Raw genomic sequence first — 23,007 nt, 5'->3', positions numbered from 1 at the left:
AACCTGAAATGATCTACAAGTCAAAGTTTTAAATGTAGTTTGTATGGTAAATGGTTTGCACTTAACTGCAGAAAATTAAGAAACATAAGAAGAAGAACAATTTAACTCAAACTCATCTTGCAAACACAGTAATAAACAACAACAAAGAGTTTTTAAATAAATTACTGAAACGATGCCTATTTTAAGAAGAGCTCAAAATTAAGAAAATCTGAAAACTCTGAAAAGTGAATGTGTTTGCTTTGATAAGTAAATCTTTACATCCTATTAAGATAACATAGTGCATCCAGGGTTTTTGTGTCACAGCACATAAATAGTTTCAAATTATTATTATTGAACTGTCAATCAACATTCACTCTGAAATGGTCAAAGTATTAAGAATCCAAGAGGGACAAACAGAAAAACAGGAAGGACCTCGTCCTCTCCCTCCTTATTGTCTCATAATCCAGATAAGCTCAGTCTGAGAGCAGCTGCTGCCTCCCTGATATCTATTTTATTTCGTCCACAGTCTCTCAAATGAAGACAAGCCACCAGAGCACCAGTGTCAGGACCAGCAGGCTGCTCAACAGGAAGGAGACGCGGGGGCGATGCAGTACCACTGGGTACAGCTGGCAGACACGGGCCGGTTCCTCTGTGGACATGGTTATGGAGACCTGGATGGCACGTCCCTGAGCCTCAATGTCTTTTTCTTCATTGCAATCATCATCATCATCTTCATCCTCCTCCATATGCTGCAGCAGCGGCAGGCCTCCTGGTGCGGGTGCCCACCTGACCCTTACCTGCTGTCGCCTGGACGTGCCTGCTGCACACTTCCATCTCTGCACAGGGCAACGGGACACCAAGAGAGACACAGAACAATGAACAGACATGTGGAGTGGGGAGAGACATGGGGAGAGATTGATGAGGGGTAGTGGAGATTTCTGGGTGGGTCCGAAGGGTCCAGGCTCAGGATCTGAGCTTAGAGTTTAAGCGGCCAAATGGATTGAAGCAAAGGCCTTATGGGTTTTTATGGTGTTGATGGACACCGGATTGATATTAAGATTGGCAGCAGACATTGTTTTGGCAGTGTAAATATCCGTCAGTGACAGAAAAACACCATAAAAACCGGCAGGGTTTGGGTGGGACGGGCCACTAAGCGAAATCCTCAGAGGATCAGATCAGTGGATGTGTCTGTCAGAGAACTAGACTCACAGTTTACTACATCCACAAAGAATAAACAATCATTGCTAACTAAGGTTCGGAATTGGTTCCATTTTTAATGTTTGTTTCTGCCAATGAATACTTTTAAATACTGAACAGAGAATATGAGTGAATCTGTAGCACCACAGCCAAAGAAACTGTTTTAGTTGAGAGTTCGTACCAATTCGTATGTATTTTACGAGGTGGCTAATTCGTAAAATAGCCAACTTAGTTGGCTAAGGGTGCTTTTGGGAAACACACCCCAGAGTGGTTGTTGACTTACGGTACTAGGACATTTACATCACAACGATATTAAAAAATGATAAGCTTTTCCATCGCATTTTTAAAAAAAAGATCCCAGTTCATACAGATCCATGAAAACAACTAAAAACGCTGTATTATTCATGCCAGGCCAGTAGTTGGCTACGTTACTTAAATCTGTGTTTCTGTAATTTACACAGAGACGATAATGGTATCATTTTGTGAAAATTAATGGCCACAGCACATAAAAAAGGTTTCAGTTGAAAATAGTGTTGTGTAAACATACTCCTAATCAAGTAATTACTTCTAGCATCTGAATTTTTAATTTAAACATGAGATGTGGATATTAATTCATGCCGTGTAGTTACAAAAAATGCTTTACGAAAGAGATTATTATAATAAACCATAATTTCATTTTAACTGTTTACGATTTTTGTTTAATCTATATTTAAGGCCAATTATTGGGAATTATTCCTGATAATTTAAAAATGAATCATTAATTGAATGGTTAAGAAACTGTTCGATAGAATCAAAACAAGCATCTTTCCATTCCTTACTAGGGCTGTCAAAAAAAATAATTCTAATTTTGAATAATCGTCGAATTTAAAATCCACATTCGAATGCAAAAACGTTGCATTCAGATTTTATGTGTGCATCAGGCTGCCTTATCAGTGGCACACAAGATGCGATGACGATGTAAGTTTCGTTGCATTTTAATGTTTTTCTTAGTCTATCCAGTTGAAGCCACTAGATGCGGTGCTGCTACATTGTTCATTCAAAATATTGCGGAAAATGAGAACATCAATGCAGAGAAGATGTTGTTTACGTCAAGCCGTTCACACAGAATGCATATTTATCACATTTTCTAGAGGGATATCATCTGTTGCACTCGCGTCTCGCACAAGAGAGCAGCATATTTAGAAAGCCATGGAAAATTTATGTAAGTTAATGGCGTTTTTTTCCCATCCCACTGCATCTCATGCTTTTAAATGAAAAAGTACTCTTAGTGATTGGTTTGCGGTCCTTTGTACTAAACTATGCATACATACATGATGCTGTTTTGTGTCTAATTGTTTAAGCAACTTAATTTATTATATATGGTTTATAAACATTAATTTAAACATTATGCACTTTTTTCAAAGATAGTCGTGTTATTTTATTGCTTTGAAGAAATGTGCATTAGTAATATTTTGCTCGATGCACCATCTTGCAGCCTCAGGAGAGAAGCCAAAAGCTTTTTTTCCCCCCTAGCTGAAATTATGCCTTTTAAATTTGAATATAAAATGAATATTTTGATAATATTTAAGTACAAATATTTTCAGTCATTTTGACAGCCCTATTCCTCACAATGTCCATGTCTAGAGCTAACACAGAAACGTTCAATGCTGGACATGTGCTTTTGAAATCTATTGAGAAACAAAACAGACACCGAGTTTTAAATACACTATATTGCCAAAAGTATTGGGTCACCCCCTTCTAATGAACAGGTTTTGACTATTTTAGTAATTTCCATGAGTACAAATCTTAATGTTTAAGCATATAATGATATTCTAGGGAGTTGTGTACTCCAAACAGTTTGGACAGGACCCTTTTCTATTCTAACATGACAATGCCTCTGTGTATAAGGCAAGGTTAAAAAAGAAATGATTGATTGAGTCAGTGTGGAAGAACTTGACTGATCTGCAGAAAGCCAAGTCCTGATCCAAGCTGAACACCTCTGGTGTGACTTTAAATGCAGATCTTGAGCCAAAAACTCTTTACCAAACACCAATGACTTGTACATACACTATATGGACAAACGTATTGGGACACCTCCTTCTTTAGAACAGAAAAAGGCACTTCCAAAACTGTGGCAACAAAGATGGAAACATAATTCATGTATTTAAAAATTGCATTTCCATCTCTGTTGCAACAGTTTTGGAAGTGTCTAAAATGACTGTACCTATATGTACAAGTCATTGGTGTTTGGTAAAGAGTTTTTGGCTCAAGATCTGCATTTAAAGTCACACCAGAGGTGTTCAGCTTGGATTAGGACTTGGCTTTCTGCAGATCAGTCAAGTTCTTCCACACTGACTCAATCAATCATTTCTTTTTGAACCTTGCCTTATACACAGAGGCATTGTCATGTTAGAATAGAAAAGGGTCCTGTCCAAACTGTTGCTTTAAAATTAGAAGCACACAATTCCCTAGAATATCATTATATGCTTAAACATTAAGATTTGTACTCATGGAAGTAGTCAAAACTGTTCATTAGAAGGGGGTGACCCAATACTTTTGGCAATATAGTGTACAAGTGCACGCTGTCTAGACAGAATTTGAGAGAATAAGAGAATTTGAATTGGAATTCATTTTGAATTGAAAGGAGTGTGTGATATGGCAGTTTAGTGTGTTCAGGTCTGAGACTGGTACATGATGTAATAGGCCTCAGCAGAGGAGGGCCGCGGGGTGAGAGAACGCGCCCCTCTCTGGGCGCTTCTAGACACTCGTGCTTGTGGAGAGGAGGAGGATCGAGGTGGAGATGGAGCTATGGATGAAAGTGGAGGAGGACAAGACTGCGATCCAGGACAAGACTTTTGCGAGGAGAGATGGAGGAGAGTAAACAAAGGGAAGGGAAGGAAAGGATGGACAACCAGTGAAGGACAGGAACAAGAGGAAAAAAGGGTGGAAAGACAATGAAATGAAGAGGAGGAGGCATCAGTTTCTTATTGTTTGCTTTTCCTAATTCCTTTTTTACTACTTTCTCCTTTTAGACCTACTTTGGTTGTCAATAAACTAACAGACTCATGCAGCATCATTATGCAGTTTACAACACACCATGCGATTCGCAGATCAAAGCAGAGGAAAGCCGGCGCTAGCCATTCATAGAGCAGCAGCAGTAGTAAAGGGGCGTGGCTTTGGGAGCGGGCGTGGTCAGGGGGTCTATAAAAGCCGCGGCATTGAGCAGATTCAGAGAGAGAGGAGATCTCCTACTCTGATTGGGCCATGGCCATAGCGTCCAGCGGCCATTTGCGCTTCTGCTTGTGTCGTTCTTTATCTACATAAAGAAACGTCAGTCTTTTCAGGTGCAGATGCTTCGCAGCCCTGGCAGTAATGACCAAATGAGAGTACATTTACCTCCGATATACCCCCCGCTACTCTGTGTACGGGTAGGAGAGGAGGCGTCTTCACCTGTGTGCACACATGCCCACACACACACAAATACACACTGAGAGTTTATAAAATAACTGCTTATTTAGATAACATGCTACATGTGTCAACGAGCAGCTAGATGCATTCTGTATCAGTGAAAAAAGAAAATGAATTTAATCCTTTAATAAAACTTTACCAAATGTAACAATTAAAATTGTTTGTACACGTTCTTTCTGGTATTATATAACTTCCTTTCTTCTGTGAAACAAAAAGGAGACAAGTAGAAGATACATTACTATCCTTTCTACTGTTTCCCACAGGGACTAAGAGCAACCAGCACAACTTTCCTTTGTATTCCATAGAAGAAAGAAAGCGGAGCTTGATTAGCATGAGTTGTTCTTATGATTCAGAATGATTTTAACAGGCTGACAGATTAAGCATTCAGATCCATGGGTGAAGTTCTGAAGTTGTCTAATTTTCTGCCTGTCACATCAAACAGACTGTGACTAGAAAATGCACCATACTGAGACTGTTACAACTTGGCTGATGTAAACCTTTCTCTAAAAATGTATGTTTATTGAAATTCATTGAAGTTATTATTAGCGAAAACTAAAACTATTAAAAAAATGTATTAGTTAATTGAAATAAAGGCTAAATAATTAAAAGTAAAACATAAATATTAGATTTTAAAAAAATAGAAAATTAAAGAAATGTTGCTCTGGCAACTAAATGTTTTTTGTTTTTTTTTAAGTTGAAGAACTAAAATTACTAGAACTAAGACTGAAATTAACAGATATAAAAAAAAAAAAAAAAACCTAATAAAAATTACAAAAACACATTATTATTCAAGATTATTAAATCTTAAACTAAAATTAAAATGAAAACGGAAAATATAAAAGTAAAAGCTAAATCAAGTAAATAATGTACAACCCAAATTCCGGAAATGTTGGGACGTTCAAACAAATCACATGAGCCAATATTTTATTCGCAATAGAACATAGAGAACATAACAAATGTTTAAACTTTATCCACTAAATGAGCTCATTTCAAATTTGATGCCTGCTACAGGTCTCAAAATAGTTGGCATGGTTTTCCATCATTTAAAATGGACTGTTTCAAAGTGGAAAAGTGTTCTATGGTCAGATGAGTCCAAATTTGACATTCTTGTTGGGAATCACGGACACCATGTCCTCCGGGCTAAAGAGGAGGGAGACCTTCCAGCGTGTTATCAGCATTCAGTTCAAAAGTCAGCATCTCTGATGGTATGGGGGTGCATAAGTGCATACGGTATGGGCAGCTTGCATGTTTTGGAAGGCACTATGAATGCTGAAAGGTATATAAAGGTTTTAGAGCAACATATGCTTCCCTCCAGACGACGTGTATTTCAGCGGGACAATGCAAAACCACATACTGCAGCTATTACAACAGCATGGCTTCGTTGCTAAATTAGCCTGCCTGCAGTCCAGATCTTACACCTATAGAGAACATTTGGCGAATCATTAAACGAAAAATACATCAAAGATGACCACGAAGCAGCTAGAAACCTATATCAGGCAAGAATGGGACCAAATTCCAACACTCCAGAAACTCATAACCTCGATGCCCAGACGTCTTCAAACTGTTTTGAAAGGAAGAGGAGATGCTACACATGCCCCCGTCCCAACTATTTTGAGACCTGTAGCAGGCATCAAATTTGAAATGAGCTCATTTTGTGCATAAAATTTAAAAATTTCTCAGTTTAAACATTTGTTATGTTATCTATGTTCTATTGTGACTAAAATATTGGCTCATCTGATTTGAAATTCTAAAAACGTCCCAACATTTCCGGAATTCGGGTTGTATAAATAAAGCTATAATAATAATAAAACTATAATACATAAATACAACTAAAATAAATCAGTTAATTATGAAAAATTTGAATATTTAATGATTATAAATTTACATAGGAAAAGACAGGCTAAGTTACATATAAAGTGACTTTTTTGAATGTGTCATTTCGAGGCTGGCAATTTATAAACACTTTGATGATACCACAGTAATACAAAGGAAACAGAAAATATACAGAAATTGGGGCTGTTTCTCAATTCCAAAACGCAAAGAATGGACTTGTGTTCTTGTGGAGACCGGTCTTACCAGGCTTCCTTGAAAGAACGAACTCGGAAGGACGCGAGAACACAGAAAGCGTCTTTGTGAGAACTGAGATGCGCTGTGTCCTTGCTGCTTAACTGACAGTCCCAGCAGATTATAAGGAGCGAGACAGCAGCACGCAATGCACAATAACATCACAAACAAATGCCATAACGCTTTTAAAACGTTCATTTCATTTTATTATAGACAATATTTTCATATTTTATTGCATGTATTTGTGAAAATTATTAGGCTATGTATAATGTTACATATTTTTTTAATATGCCAATAAAAAGTACGAAAGACTTTCTCACTCAACAAAATGACAAATGTTTTCTTACACAAGCCGTCACGTATTTGCGGCTTCCGTACGTCGTCCGCCCGCAGCGTCTTCTGAGATTTCTAACGGTTCGATTCTCTCAAGTCTGCATTCGATGCGTCCTCGATTTCAAGAACACATCCGGGCACTTTCATGTGTCCTCTTTATTTGCGTTCTCGAGTATTGGAATTGAACTTCGATGGTTAATAATGACGTAGAGCGAGAAACAGCCAATGTTTCAGCAGTCACTGAAAACAGCACTGAAATCCACCCAAAAGTTCAAAACAGAGATAACTCAGAAAAGAAAGCATAATATACCCATTGTTCATTGATATCTAATTTACTCACAACTAACAAACTCTGAGTATCCTTCAACGATTTGATGCCACTTTTTGCAAACTTTGGAAAAACCAGTCACTAGTTCTTCCCCAAAAGTCATCATTGTATTGACATGAAACCCTGTCGACATGCTACGCAGCTAAACACCAGTGGATGGCCAAAGTTACCTCCATTTCATGAAGCCAGCAATCTATCATCATGACTTTTCCAGTCTTTAAGAAAAAGGCATACAAAGGCTCTAAAATCCAAGAGTGAAGTGTAACCTTTAACCCCAGTACTCACGTCGGGCTGCATCTGGCCGTTGATGCTGGCGGTCCGGAAGGGCGAGTGGGTGGACAGACGCTTGTCCCACTCGCTGGGCCTGGTTTCGGGCACCGACTCCATGAAGCTTCGCTTGAGTTCGCTGATACTGGTGTGATGACGCATGATTTCTGTCTGTGTCTTTTCCACGTCCTGAGAGAGAAAGAGAGGTCCAGGCAGAGAGAAAGCATACCAAAAAGGTCAAAAGAAAAAAAAATGAGGATAGCAGAAGAGAAATTTGGGAACCGATAGCAAAATTGAGATAAAAAGAGAGAGCACAGGAAGATGAAGGACAGATGAAGAAATTAAGAGAGGGGAAATAACCCAATGAAGACATCTCATTAGTAAGATGATCTGACATGAATCACTGTTTTACCCCAAACTATCTCAGGGGTGTCATCTAGGGTTGGGAATCAAGTATTTGTACTGCATAATTTCAAGATGTTTGGTTCCGTTAATAATTCTTGAATGTCAAAAGATCCCATCTAGAGTTGGTTGTGTGGTTGTAGTCTAAATTGAACATGAGCTACACTCTCATATAAAAATAAATATAAATATCAAAAATAAAGATTCCAAAAGAGAGTTTTTGCAGTGATTCCACAGAAGAACAATTTGAGGTTCCTCAAAGAACCTTCAGTGAACAGTTCTTAAAAGAACCTTCTAAAGAACCTTTTTCCACTTAAAAGAACCTTTTGTGCAATTGAAAGGTTCCATGGATGGTTCTTCACCATAGGTGACAATAAAGAATGTTTATTTTTAAGAGTGTACAAAAAATAATACAACAACAATAACTAGACAACACATTCATATTGCATTGTCCTTGCTGGTTGCACATAACATCAAAAACATCAAGTACAATGTAACCAGTGTAGGTGTGAATGACTCAACCAGTTATTTTTAATGAATCAGCCAAAAAACTCTCAAATCAGTCTTAAACTCATGGGTTTATAATGGGTTTGAACTCACCGAACAATTCACTTACTGAATTGTTATAGTACATTTTATATAGTTAAAGGAACCAAAATCATTATATTTCCTGTGATCCCCATCCCTAGTCACATTATTTTCAGTCGAGTGAATGACACACACAAAGCCATTCAACAGATCGGCCATTGGCCACCAAGACACAGGTCTCTTCTTTCCACTTTCACCGTCTTCTAACTGCATGTTCCTCTTTTTTCATCACCTGCAGCCTGATTTGTCTCCCATCATCTCGGCTCAGTGGCATCGGGTAATCAGCTATGCTCAGACACTGTGAGGCTATGCATATTCAAGTCGGAGAGGAGGCTTTGTGATTGCCCAAAACAAATGATCCATGTGTGCACAGACAGATTGTGATTAATGAGCTCGAAAGAGAGACAGATCAGCTGATCTTTATTCACATAACTACAGACTTTGGAAATAAAACAGATCTGTGTCTTGGTGCCCAACAGAACATCTGCGAGAACGAAACACTCTCATGACAAACCATCCCTCATCATCTACATCAGACTTCAGACTGACAGCTGACACTTAAAAATAAACAATGCCAAGATTTGTCTGTCTCCTTAATTTTTGACCTAATCCTTTTAAAGGGATAGTTCACCCAAAAATGAAAATTATGCCATCAATTACTCACCCTCATGTCGTTTACAAATCCTCTGATTGTAAACAAGGTGCAGTGCTTTCTTTTCTTTGCAAACAAAAAGTATTCTCGCAGCTTCATAACATTACAGTTGAACCACTGACGTCACATGGACTATTTTAACAATGTCCTTACTACCTTTCTGGGCCTTGAACCTAGTAGTACCCTTGCTGTCTATGCAGGGCCAGAAAGCTCTAGGATTTCATCAAAAAATATCTTCATTTGTGTTTTGAAGATGAACGAAGGTCTTACAGGTTTGGAACGACACGAGGGTGAGTAATTAATGACAGAATTTTCATTTTTGGGTGTACTATCCCTTTAAGCATCATTCAAGTTACAAGCAACAAGTGTGTTTAAGATCACAGGTTAGTAGGTTGAAACTTCTATGTGGCAAACTAATAAATGAAAAGCATTGTGGTATAGTTAAGACACTAAGGATTTGTTCCAAACTCTAGTGAGCTGCTAAGCTAGACATTTTAAAGTGGAAATGAAACATTTATTAGAAAACCATCTTATTTTCCAAATTTCTACCTAGCTATCTAGCTAGCGAGCCACCATGTTGGAGCGTCATTGCTATCTACGTAGTGGGGTTGGTTAGCTCAGATAAAAACAAATAGAGCATATAACTTGCGCAACTTAAAGTATTCTCCTCTACACATGTACATGACAAAGTTTGAAATCTTTGACCAGTGTCTGCGCTTTTACTTTCCAAAAGGTATAAGGGATAAAAATATATCTGTACTCGTTTAAACTAGAGTTGTGTTGGTATCTTTTATTACCCTCATAAAAGCGCTCGTCAAACAGGCATCTATTGTTGTTAAATCACAGCTAGCGTTGCCACCTTGTGGACCAAATAATTTACGGTGAATGCGCGAGTTGAGTGTACAGATTATGTACGGTTAGAAAAATCTTGCTGCATATGTACTCTACAATGCTAATGATAAAATTCACATCACACGCACTGTACACCTAGCCTAGCATACATGGAAAAAACTAAGTATATATTCGGCTATAGACGGCAACATTATTCTGCCTCCACAGATACCTTGTTTGGCAGAATTGTAAGGTAACATGATTGTATGTATCATTTCCAAAAAAAGCAATCCAGAAATGCATTGCAATAAGGTTTTCAATATGTATTAAAGCATTGTGTCTATAGCTTAGCAACATGCTAATATTAGCTCTATAAAATGCAATTTAATCAATTTAAGCACTATTTTGTATGTTTTTGCTGGAGTTTACTTAAAAAGCTAATCTGGCAAGCAGCTCACTACGGTTTGTGAAAAATAAATAAAAATAGAATTTCTGTTTTTAAATCATTAATTAAACTCTTCTAAATGCTAATTTGTTGTTAGGAGGAGAGAGATGAGGTGGTGATCATGTGAGCACTTCAGAAGTTTTACCATTAGATAAACTGTTCAAGCTCCAGTGTGAACAAAGCCTGGGCTGAGACATGGGTCAAATGACTAGATTCTGATCTCTACACAAGCTGTTCCAAAGACTGGTCTATATCAATGCAAAACTAGTGTACTAAATAAATCATATGCTGTTATAATTCACTGCAGCATATGATGGATATTTGACCCATGTCTTCTGATTTATGAAACAAAGCAGAATGCAAAACAGTGCTTGGCTCAAACACCAACAGCAATCTTAAACACTTAATATAATGACAGTGTATGTGATGGACACGTAGTGTTATATATGAGGTTTGGTTAGATACAGAGGTCACAGGGTTAAAGAAGAGGTCAGTGGGTAGATGAAGGGGTTAATGTCACAGAATCCATCTGGTTTTCAGACTCATTATCAGACTCATCAGACCTCACAACAGTGGAAACAGCCTTTGTAGTAACTATGTAAATATATGACTGGGACAGGCTGTACAGATTGTGTACTGTGTAACACTACAAATCAGTAATATAATAATCATGTGATCTAGTAACAAATAACACAATAAAAACGTGCATTAGCCAGCTAAATGTACAGCCAATGATTATATATCTGTCTAAACAGTAGACTTCAGTATATTTATGGGCTTGTCACAGTATGTTTAACCCTGGGTAAACATGTTTTTTGACCCAGGATTTTTTGTAGTGCTAAACTCCAATCTCTGGTGCCAAACAGCATGAAACAATGTGGTGCTAGAAAGTTACAGCAAGCAGTTTAGCAATTAAAAACCAGTTGTAAACTAAACAACTATTCCCTGATTAAATATCCATGCGCTTCGTACAGCTGTTTTGTTTAGTTTCAGTGTCCCAAGGAAAGCATTAAAAATGTCAAATGGTGACAGAAAACAGGTTATCTAGACATAAGAGACTGCATTATTGCTATTTTTGTACATTAGCCGATTCATGTGGTGACAATTTCACAAGTGGACAGTTCTGTACACATGCTTTTCTTGTCCAATCAATATTTTGAGCTGTTTAGCCATCTACAACATCAATTTGTAGGCCAAACCAGACGGCTAATTCTAGAAATTTGACTACCCAGGATTAATTTAATAATGTGAAAATTGTGAACAGAAAACAATTGTTGTTATAATTGGGTTATTCATTTCAAGTGTGAAAAGCCCATTAGAAATATTTAGAAAAAGTAGAACAGAACAGGCATAGAGTCTACTGTAAAAATTAAACAAAAGGCATTCGTGCTAAGAGCCTAACATGCTCTAAAAGGCATCTAACGTTGCTTCAATAAAATAATATTTACACAAAATTGTACTCATTAAAAGCTTTTTTATGCGATCCAACTACAGGCTACATTTTTGGATCGGCTCAATTTTGCATAAAATAAAAAAAAACATTTAATATAAAAGAAGCAAAAAAAATCCCAATCATATATTTAATAAAGTAGTGCTAAGCAAACAGAGAATAAATAGAAGTGAGTACTTGCATTACAGTTAGTGAGGTAAATAGTGCATGCCAAGCCTTTAGGGTTAAGCTACAAAACAAACCAAAACACAAAAGAGAGAGTGCGGTGAGAAGAATGAAGAAAGAAACAAGATGAAACAGAATCTCATGCAGTGATACATGCAGCGGCAAAAACAAGACATTTCCAGAGTTTCCATACAAACCTCCAACATTAAATTGCTATGTCTGATATAAATAGTTTCACCCTCAATTTTCTTAGCTCTTTTCTGTGAAGAACAGGAAAAAATAGAGTTGGCAGTGTTTTGAACGTAGAGAAAGTCGTGAAATGATTCTTGGGTCATTTTTAAAGTTTGCTCTGCAGTTGCATTCAGTGTGTGGGGACGTTGAGGGATGGAGACAAATCAAATATGGATGAACCGCAGCAGCCGCAGCTAGATAGAGAGGAGAGGTCAGAGGTCAGGGGTGACTGCGAGGTCAGGGATAATTGTGCAACGGGTAGAGTTATGAAAGTGTAATGAGGTATCAGTTTAAAATTAAACTTCTCTTTGCCGTTATTGGTGAAACACTGTGTATTTGCTGTGCAGCTCTCTGGTGTTATCAAAACAGCATCCTGACCCAGCAACACTGGCTTAACCTGTGTAAATCCTGTCTTTTTTGTAAGCTGTATATCATTGACTTCATCCATAATTTTGTGATAATCTTTAAAACCACACTACCAGTCAAAAGTTTGGACATATGTGACTGAATATTCATTTCTGGTGGTCTTAGAAAGCTTTTGATCTAGTGAAAAAAGAAGTGTGCTTATTGTATTGAATGTGCATTTGTAGTGTATTTCAAATCTCAATATATTTCAGTATATTAAAAAAAATAAAAAAATAAATAAAAAACACTAAAAATGAAATAAAAGACCACCTAAGTGTCCTCTCATATGTTTCTTAACACAATTAAGTGCAATTTTTAAAAGTGACATATGCAATGTATTGTGTGTTATAGCTTTATCTAGCAAATGGTTCTGTGTAAAAACAGTAGCCAATCATGTATAGTCTAGGTTTGAAAGGTGTTGCAACTGGTTTTGAGAATGACACACTGCGTGTGCTGTCAGGCGAGAGCACATCTTTAGAGAGCCTATCTACCTTAGAGAAGAGACCCATTGCTCTGCTTTCTTCTTTTCTGCCAATATTACCATTGCAAAAGCATCCAACTACACAAAAAGATCAACAACACTTTAGACACTCGCAAACTGAGGAGGCATTCACCTCTTCCCTCCCACATCCTCCCTAATGGCTGACAACTTTGCCCATTTTTCACAGATACAGTAACAATCAGCAGCAGGCAATTCTCAACACAACAAACAAACTAACAAACACCCACGACTCACATGCAAATCTCTATTCTCCTCTTATGAAGGCAGAGGTCTCTAAAGTTCTCCTCTCCAACCATCCTACCACCATTCCCATTGATCCAATTCCCTCCCATCTTTTATATGCCATCTCTCCTACATTTTAAGCTGCACTCACATCCATCATAAATGCATCACTACGCACTGGCACTCTTCCCAACACATTCAAGCCGACTTGTGCAACCGACACTAAATACCAGACCACCTGCAGACTAGTCTCTCTTCCAATTCACTGCGAAAAACACTTGAGTAAGATGTTTTCTTCTTTCTTCCCACATAACAAGCTGCTGGACAGCAAATCAGTGAGGATTTGACTTGATTGACTTGATTACAAAGTGGACATTCAACAGATATAGCCTTGACTGAAGCCTTTTTGGGTGGAAAGGACATAATCCGTCCTCATTTGGTTGAATTGTATGCTGCCTTTGACACGGTCTCTTTTCTAACCTCTCCAACTTGGGCATCATAAAAAAGCGGAGAGATGCTCCTAAGGCCTACCTTACAGGTCGATTCTTCAGGGGATCATGAGCTATCAACTAACCATAGGGGTACCGCAGGGTTCAGTGCTTGGCCCCTTCTCCTTTTCAATATATACATATATACTACTGGGATCATCCAGGATGTGTGTGTGTTTTTTTTTTTTGTGTTTTTTTTAGGAAAACAGGCATGTCCAGACCTCTAACTGGTAGTGTATATAAAGTGCAAACATCTCACTGACTTTGTTCTGCAGTTCTGTAATACATTATCAGCATGTTTCAGTTGAGAGATCTAAAGTTTTGAACAAGCTTTAAATTACTTCTCTAAATGTCTATAAATCGAAAGTTATTATTTATCTCAGTTCGTTTTAAAGTTGGAGTAACTCAGGTTTGCAGCAAGAGAACACAGTTTATCTTCTAAAAACGATTTTGTCTGTGTAAAAGACAGCACATGACAGGGGACAATGCATGCTAGAGTAAATGCCACAATAACAATGCAAAAGTTCATCTGAACTTCACTCATAATGAACACTTTCCTCATTCCATAAACCTCAGTTTGTACTGACTCACTGTCGCTGCCTGAATAGGTTCATATCTGACAGCTACAGTGCTGTCTGGTACAGCCAAACTCATACAAGTGCAAGCAAGATACAGCCAAAGCAGATGAGAAAACAACAATAAAATGATCTTTTTGTTGTAAAACATGGGCAGTGAGGAGATAATGAGTACAATGGCATCGTCCTCATGCTGCGATACCCGTACGGAACGAGCTCTGACCTTCCTCATGCGCACCATCTCTGTGTCCGCCCGTGGCGACTGTTCAGACCCCAGAGGGGAAGGAAGAGAGCATGTAAGTCTTTATGAAACAAGCTACTTTGCTACTCACTTACCAGTGAAAAAAGCATGATTCACAATGGTTTTGATTTATTTACAGCTGTTCATGTATGTCTTATAGTATGTAATATTGTCAGAATGCACTAATATATAGTTTAACACAAATATCTTCTGATGATCTATTATTGTAAGTCATATTACTGCTTTTGCAATTGATCCTTCACTAAGCCCCACCTTAACATTTCAGACCAATGCGACACTACATTTTTACATTTTACATTTATGCATTTGGCTGACACTTTTATCCAAAGCGACTCACATTGTATTTAAGGTACAAGTCTCTTATGCTCTCCAAGGCTACATTTATATGATCAAAAATACAGTAAAAACAACAATACAGTGAAATATTATTACAATCTAAAATAACAGTTTTCAGTATATTTAAAAATTAAATTTATTCCTGTGATGCAAAGCTGAATTTTCAGCAGCCATTACTCCAGTCTTCAGTGTCACATGATCTTTCAGAAATGCTCATTTGCTAGTCAATTATTAATAAAGTTTCTTATTATCAATGTTGGAAACATTTTGTGCTGCTTCATATTTTTGTGGATTTTTTTTTATTTGTCTTTACTCTTGTGTCTTGACAAATAAAAAGAAAAAATTAATTTCTATTTTTTTTAAACCAGACTTACCCTAAACTTTTAAGTGGTAGTGTATCAAAAAAAAAAATTAAGCAGCAATATTGATAACATTGATCAACATCGATAATAATCATAAATGTTTCTTAAGCATCAAATCAGCTTATCTGAATGATTTCTGAAGGATCATGTGGCACAGAATACTGGAAGAATAAATATATTTTCAATTTTACTGTCTTTGCTGTATTTTTGATCAAATAAATGCAGCCTTAATGAGCATGAAGAGATTTCTTAAGACACTGAACAATCGTAATTATTGCAAACTTTTAAACAGTGTATGTGTAACAAGGTATATTAATGTTAATAACCTAACATACTTCTTTTACATATATAGAAGACTGTAGTTGTGGGAGATTTTGTAAAACTTGGCTGAGCGAGAAAAAGTAATCAAAAGAGGTGAAGCTTAGTGATGGGCCAACTGTGTAAAATGTTTTTGCATATAATAACAGTCTTAATGAAGGTGGCCACTAGGGTAAATCACAGTTGTACATGCTCTTATGATATTGGCTGAAATCATGAGCACAAACCTGGCTCTTTCTCTCCCCATTGGTGGCCGTCACCACCGGGGCATCACGGTGCCGCCGTTCTCGCCGGGCTACCGTCTGCAGCAGCACAGAGAGAGTACACATACTCCTACTGTCTCATACAAACCTAAATATCATGGCTGTCTTGCATTTGTGGTCATTTTGTTGCTAATTTGCGCTGTTTTTTTATGTCGACCTTGGTGAGAATAAGCCGTATTGCTATATGAGCACTTAGTCCAACAAATCAAAAGTCAGGTAGAAGTCTGTGCTGCAGGTTTATAAAAATAGGTTCATCCTTAAACATTTGCTTAAATTGTGTTTGTTTCCAGTGCATTTAGCTGTACTAACACATAAAATAGGGGGGAAATGTAGACACTAAAATGATCTAAAACAAAATATAATTTTGTTTAAACAAAGAATAAATAGTATAAATTATGATTTAAAATATATTTCCATTAATTTCACATTGAAAAGCTATAGTATATATATTTGAGTGTTATTTAGCACATTTGTGTGTGTCATACCTTGATTTCAGGTGTGCCCTCTGCTTTGGTGCTGTGTTTTCTGGAGCCATCTGTCACATGGGCCTCTGCCTTCACCTCACTCTTCCTCTCAGTGGAGCGTGGACGGCCCGTGGGCGTGGACATCTCTTTACGGTCAGTGCGGGCGGCAGATGCTACTGGGGAAGGAGCCATGTCGCCTGGGGAGATGGGAGACATGATGGGAGCGCTGACGGGACGGGCGTTCTTATCCGGGGTCGAGACCATGGCTGTCAGACGTATGGGACAGAGGACAAAGAAAAAAAACTATCACACTTAAATCATGGACTATAAATAAATATTCACTTTAAAATACTGTAGACAATGTCAATGCAACTCTGAGAAACATGGTTCAATTGTAAGGCCATCAAACACAGTAATACACATTTCTTGGTCTTACTGTGATTATTTTAGGATAATGCAATCCTAAACCAGTTGCAAAAAGCAACTCTCACTGACACTACCCTTGTGAAAAAAAACATACTTAAGTAAGAATGTATGATAAACTAAAATGTGACACTGGATGACAAAACCAGTCTTAAGTGTCAATTTTTCAAAATTGAGATTTATACATTACCTGAAAGCTGAATAAATAAGCTTTCCATTGAAAACTATTTGAAAATCTGGAATCTGAGGGTGCAAAAAAATCCAAATATTGAGAAAATCGCCTTTAAAGTTGTCCAAATGAAGTTCTTAGCAATGCATATTACTAATCAAAAATTAAGTTTTTATACATTTACGGTAAGAAATTTACAAAATATCTTCATGGAACATGATCTTTACTTAATGTCCTAATGATTTATGGCATAAAAGAAACATGGATAATTTTGACCCATACAATGTATTTTTGGCTATTGCTACAAATATACCCCAGCGACTTAAGACTGGTTTTGTGGTCCAAGGTCATAAAATATCTGTCATTTCTATTGAAATTTGTGTGTATGTACAGAAAATATATTATATGTGACCCTGGACCACAAAACCAGTCATAAGGGTAAATTCTTTTGAAATTGAGATTTATACATCATCTGAAAGCTATATAAATAATGGAATGCATGGTTTGTTAGGATCGGACAATATTTGGCTGAGATACAACTACTTTAAAATCTGGAATCTGAGGGTGTAAAAAAATCAAAATGTTGAGAAAACACCTTTAAAGTTGTCCAAATTAAGTCCTTAGTTGTTACTAATCAAAAATGAAGTTTTTATAGATTTACGGTAGGAAATTTACAAAATATCTTCATGGAACATGTTCTTAATATCCTAATGATTTTTGGCATAAAAGAAAAATCTGATAATTTTGATCCATACAATGTATTTTTGGCTATTGCTACAAATATACCCGTGCTACTTACGACTGGTTTTGTGGTCCAGGGTCACATATATTAACTTAAATGTTATATTGAAAAACACACAACAATTAAAATTATAATCAAGTTCTTTACATAAGCTTTATTAATTAGTTCACTTTTTAAAAATGTACTTAAGCGTGTTAAGAAACATAGTCATGAAAGTGTGTCTCTTTAAGTTAACTTTTAAGATTTAAAGTACACTACAAGTGCAAATTCAATACATTCAATCCTTTTTTTTCACAAGGGAAAGTTAAAAAAAAGTCTATTGAGTCATCTCAAAATGTAAAAATATCTCCAGGATCATGTAAACACAGTAACAAATGCTGTTGTTTTTTGTAAGAGCTGAATGTCAGGAGGAAAGAAGATCAAGCTGAGGGGATAAATCTCCTCCTGGTCAGATGGGTTTCAGAAAGAGTGCAACCCAGGAGCACAAACCAATAAACCTGAACTGTTTCCTTCCGTGATATATATATTTTAGTTTCGGCTCTAGGACCTTCGTGTCTTTTGAACTGATCAAGCTCCTGTCAGACTGTGGGAGATGCTCTGGGATATTACTGACCTGCCAATCAAAGACAACTCCAACAAACACAAGAACTGCTTAGGTACTCTGAATCTCACTCTGCATGGACTTTAATGTCTTCACAGGTGCACTCTGGGAGTTGAGATCCACAAAAATGAACAATACCAAACTTAAAAGCCTCAGGAAGCAACTTTTCAATCAAACTACTAATCAAAACAGCAATCTGTCTCGCTTTTCCTTCTACAAGCATTTCAGAGAGGGCCGTTTGCTGATTGCATCAACTGACTATGTAGGATTCATGGAGTTTTTATGTAAATAACCTACAGTCTGCAGAAAGTAATTAAATCTGTGTCCGTGTTCTACCTGAGGGCTGAATGGTTAAATTATCAGTGGGTTAACCAGGGTTGTTTTTCTGGATCGCACCCCTGCTGTGATTTCTCTCCCATAGTGAGTTCACCTGCACTGCTTAAAGCAAGCAAGGTTTATTTATACCACAAGAAATCACCTCCACTTTACCTCAGAGACACTCTGGCTCCGTTCCAAACTCTAGTGAGCTGTCACTGTCCACAGAGGCTGCTGCCTTAATCGAAATGCAACCCCAAGAGACGGATTTGGAACGCTCTCCATAGGTACCAACGCTGAACAGCTGTTTCCAATTCATTTGGTTTTTTTTTATGTTTAAAATTCAAATAATGTAAATATTTCTTGAAATAGTTCATTAATGATAACACTTTATTTTAAGGATCAATCGTCACTATTAACTAGATGCTTATTAGCATGCATATTACTAGAATACTGGCTGTTTATTAGTACTTATAAAGCATATATTCATACCTTATTCTGCATGACCATGTTTTAGATCCCTTAATCCACCCCATACCCAAACTTAACAACTACCTTACTAACTATTAATAAGCAGCAAATTAGGAGCTTATTGAGGGAAAAGTCGTAGTTAATAGTGAATAAGTGTCCCTATTCTAAAGTGTTACCTAAATACTTTCTAGTACTGAATAAAATCTATCATTTAAAATCCAATGCTTCTTGACTAGCCTTGTAAAAAAATGTTGTTTAATTGTATTGAATGTGTATGTTACATTATAAAAATAAAAGGCCACTTAAGTGCACTTAAAGAGAGACACTTTCCTGGCTATGTTTCTTAACACACTTAAGCACACTTAAATCGTTGAGTTTTTATAATAATGTCAGTCAAATTAAATCACTGTGTTTTAATCTATTGCTTAGTTTGATGTGTTGACTGAGTAAAATACTTGATTATAACTGATTTAACTAATTTAAAAAAAAAAAAAAAAAACAACTAATTTTAATTGTAGTGTGTTATTCAATATTACATGTAAAGTTAGTATATTTTAAATGTACTAAATTGCAATTTCAACATTACAATATATACATGAAATACAAGTTTTAATAGAAATGTCTAGAAAAGTATATTTAGTTTATCGTAAATGCTTGTCAGTATATTAAGCAGTTCACATATTTACAACAGACGTGCATTTGAAAGTACATATAGACATGTACCTACTTAAGTTCAGCTAATTGCATTTAATAAAATACATTTTTATTTATTTGCAGTTAATATGCAATTAAGTGTGCAAACACATTACATAATACATTCAGTTCACATTTAAGTTTATTCTTTTAAAATACAGTATTTCTGACAAGTGCTTTTGATTTTAAGAAGGGAAAAGTGTGTTAAACCCATATATTTTCACAAGGGTCTGTATTGTGGGATTTTTTTTTTTTTTTTTTTCATTAAGTGTGAAATGCTGTTTTGGAATTGAGCCAAATGGAGGCATCCTATAGAGCAGCATGAGTGTGAAATGGACTTGACACACAGTTTGAGTCACATTTCAGAAATACACTACTGTCAACATGACTTAACATTTCAGGCACAAAATGGCCAGCAGGGGTCAAAACCCATGCTTGAGGCCTGAGAAAGCTGTCCAGCATCAGGTTGTTAGTGAGTAGAGCAGCCTGAATGCTGTGTCTCTATCTGTCCTTCTGCCCAAAGCCAGCAGAGACAAATGACTTGTGCTCACAGCTCAAATAAAAACAGATGCTTGCAGCACAACTTACATAAAGAGTCTGAACCTCCCCTTGGCAAGTGCATTAGAGAACTGGAGAAACGGAGATTGAAAGAGAAAATAGGATCCCAAACAGAGCAAAAGTGAGTGTCAGACTTGTGATCGAACTCCCTGAGGTGACTGGCAGTGATTGGCCAGAATCCAGCAGCTTATCTGCCTCTGTTTTCAACCTAACCAGCTGTATCCGTACACAATCAGAACAGACTAAAGTAAATGGCAAAAAGAAAGGGAAAAGGGTAAGACTTCATTTTGATAGTCCACTTTAAACATTCTGCTGACTTTAAGTAACTCTGCAACTACATGTCAGCTTATTCTACTAACCCTAACCTACTAATACTATGTAGTTGCAAAGTTACTCATAGTTAGTAGAATGTCTAAAGTGGACTATCAAAGTAAAGGAGAATAAACACACCTCCATCTAAGCTGCGAGACGCCCTCTTACTGGCGGAACGCTGGAAATGTGGAGCGGGTCTGTCGATCATGGAGCTGGCCTGACGGGTCTGGGCTTGAGTTCGGCCGCTGTAGCGGAACTTCGATCCCAGAGCCAGGAACTTCCTGGGAGTGGTGGCCGCTTCTGTGGACGTCAACCTGAGACCACAGATTTCACGACTCTTCAAAATGTACTTGAACTCATGAATTCACAAAAACAGTCACTAAAGCTGTGATGTGTTGTTTGATATTCATACCTGAAGAATGTGTGATGCTCCACACACACTTTCCACAGTTTCTTGGCGGCCTTGTAATTAGGCAGTTTAAAGCCAATGGCGCTTTCGTAATGTTCCAGCTGAAACATACAGCACAACAAAGGCTGACTGTGCATATGGGTGATTCTCATGAGCACAAAAATCATTATGAAATACCATTCTGAATCGAACAAAAAAGATCTTTAGTGAGTATATCTTGCACATAAAGATCATAAAAAAGATGTTCTCTGTATTTTTTAGTTATCATTTAATAAAAACAACCCAACTGCAGTTTGATTTATATTAATTGGAATGCAAATATATATATATATATATATATATATATATATATATATATATATATATATATATGTGTGTATGTGTGTTTGATAACATTTTATTTAAAAGAATAGTAATGAGCTATAAAAATGTTTAAAATGCAAAAATAATTTTTAAATGGTAATAATTGAAAAATTATTAATAAATTATTAAAAATAAAACTATAAATAATTCTAAAATAACATTTTAAAATTAAAAGAAAATAAAACGTAACGTGACCTGAATAAATTCAGTATTTCTAAGGCTGTGTACACTTACATCAGATGGCCGTATCTTGATGAAGAAACTGCTGCGTTTGTAGGAGACTTTGAGAACCTTTGGCCAGGGGAATCGATTAATCCTCAGCTTATCCTTATACACCATCAGGCCACTGGAGCAAACACCCAGCATTATATCCACTCCGTCCAGATCCTGACAGAAAGAGAATAGTAAAGGTATAATATAATATAATCTTTTGACTTTAACGAGTTGAGGTATTAAGACACACTGTATAAACAAAAATCTTGCAATCACAAAACTGCACCACTAGGGGGCGTCCTTGCTTCTCTTGAAGTGAATCCATAATTTATTTAAATCCATGGCTTGATGCAAACAGATTGACCTGGTTTCAGCTACCAAATCTGAGCAGTGACAGGACATGCAATACTTTTATCACAAGCACTCCTGTGAGATGAAGGACATTTCAGTCTAACCAATGTTTTTATGACAGCTCAGATTGATGATTTCACATAAAGAATGCAGTGGTTTAATCAGTGCCAGGGAAAGTCACATTGTACAGTATTTTAAGTCACAGCATGCCTCAGTAAATGGAGACTTCATGTATTTATGTCATGTAAATGTATTTATTATTATTATTATCCAATCAAAAACCAAAGTTATTGTAAAAAAAAAAAAAATATATATATATATATATATATATATATATATATATATATATATATATAAATTACCAATAAATACAAAACCAACTTCATGTAAAGTATTTAAACAAAATAGGTTTTATGCCATTTTGAAATGTATTTCATTTTTTTTTTTTTTAAACATTGCAAACCTCATAAACATACAATAACACAATTAATTTAATAGTTAGTATGGCAATTTTCTGAAGGTTAACCATTTTATTTATTTGTTTGTTTGTTTTATTATTATTTATTGTATTTATGAAAAGTATCTCCAGTTGATCTACTGTACCTTTGCCTGGTGGAGATCAACCCCATACATGGCCAGTTTTTTAGCATTCTCCAGGAACATCATATCAGCCTGAGCCGGACTCATAGATCTGTAGAAAAAATACATAAATAAATAAATAACTATTCAGAGTCATAACAACATACCTTGCTACAGAAAAGGAAAGTGCAAATACTAAATAGTTTAATGCTAACCTCTTGTAAATGTGCAT

The 23,007-nt window shown here is 36.5% G+C and overlaps 1 protein-coding gene across 1 annotated transcript in view; it reads right to left on the bottom strand.

Moving 5' to 3' along the window:
• The window catches only part of epb41a (erythrocyte membrane protein band 4.1a), a 68,852-nt gene that overhangs the window by 10,275 nt on the left and 35,570 nt on the right, over positions 1–23,007 (bottom strand). The window contains 9 exon segments of the mRNA XM_058752952.1: positions 7,634–7,804; positions 12,346–12,408; positions 14,795–14,833; positions 16,077–16,151; positions 16,598–16,842; positions 20,999–21,174; positions 21,273–21,370; positions 21,867–22,019; positions 22,800–22,887. Coding sequence (XP_058608935.1) covers positions 7,634–7,804; positions 12,346–12,408; positions 14,795–14,833; positions 16,077–16,151; positions 16,598–16,842; positions 20,999–21,174; positions 21,273–21,370; positions 21,867–22,019; positions 22,800–22,887 — 1,108 coding nt within the window.

Source organism: Onychostoma macrolepis, chromosome 19, assembly GCF_012432095.1.
Source record: "Onychostoma macrolepis isolate SWU-2019 chromosome 19, ASM1243209v1, whole genome shotgun sequence".
NCBI classification, from domain to species: Eukaryota; Metazoa; Chordata; class Actinopteri; order Cypriniformes; family Cyprinidae; genus Onychostoma; species Onychostoma macrolepis.
The sequence above is the reverse complement of the archived record's forward strand: the minus strand, read 5'-3'. Positions and strand labels throughout refer to the sequence as shown.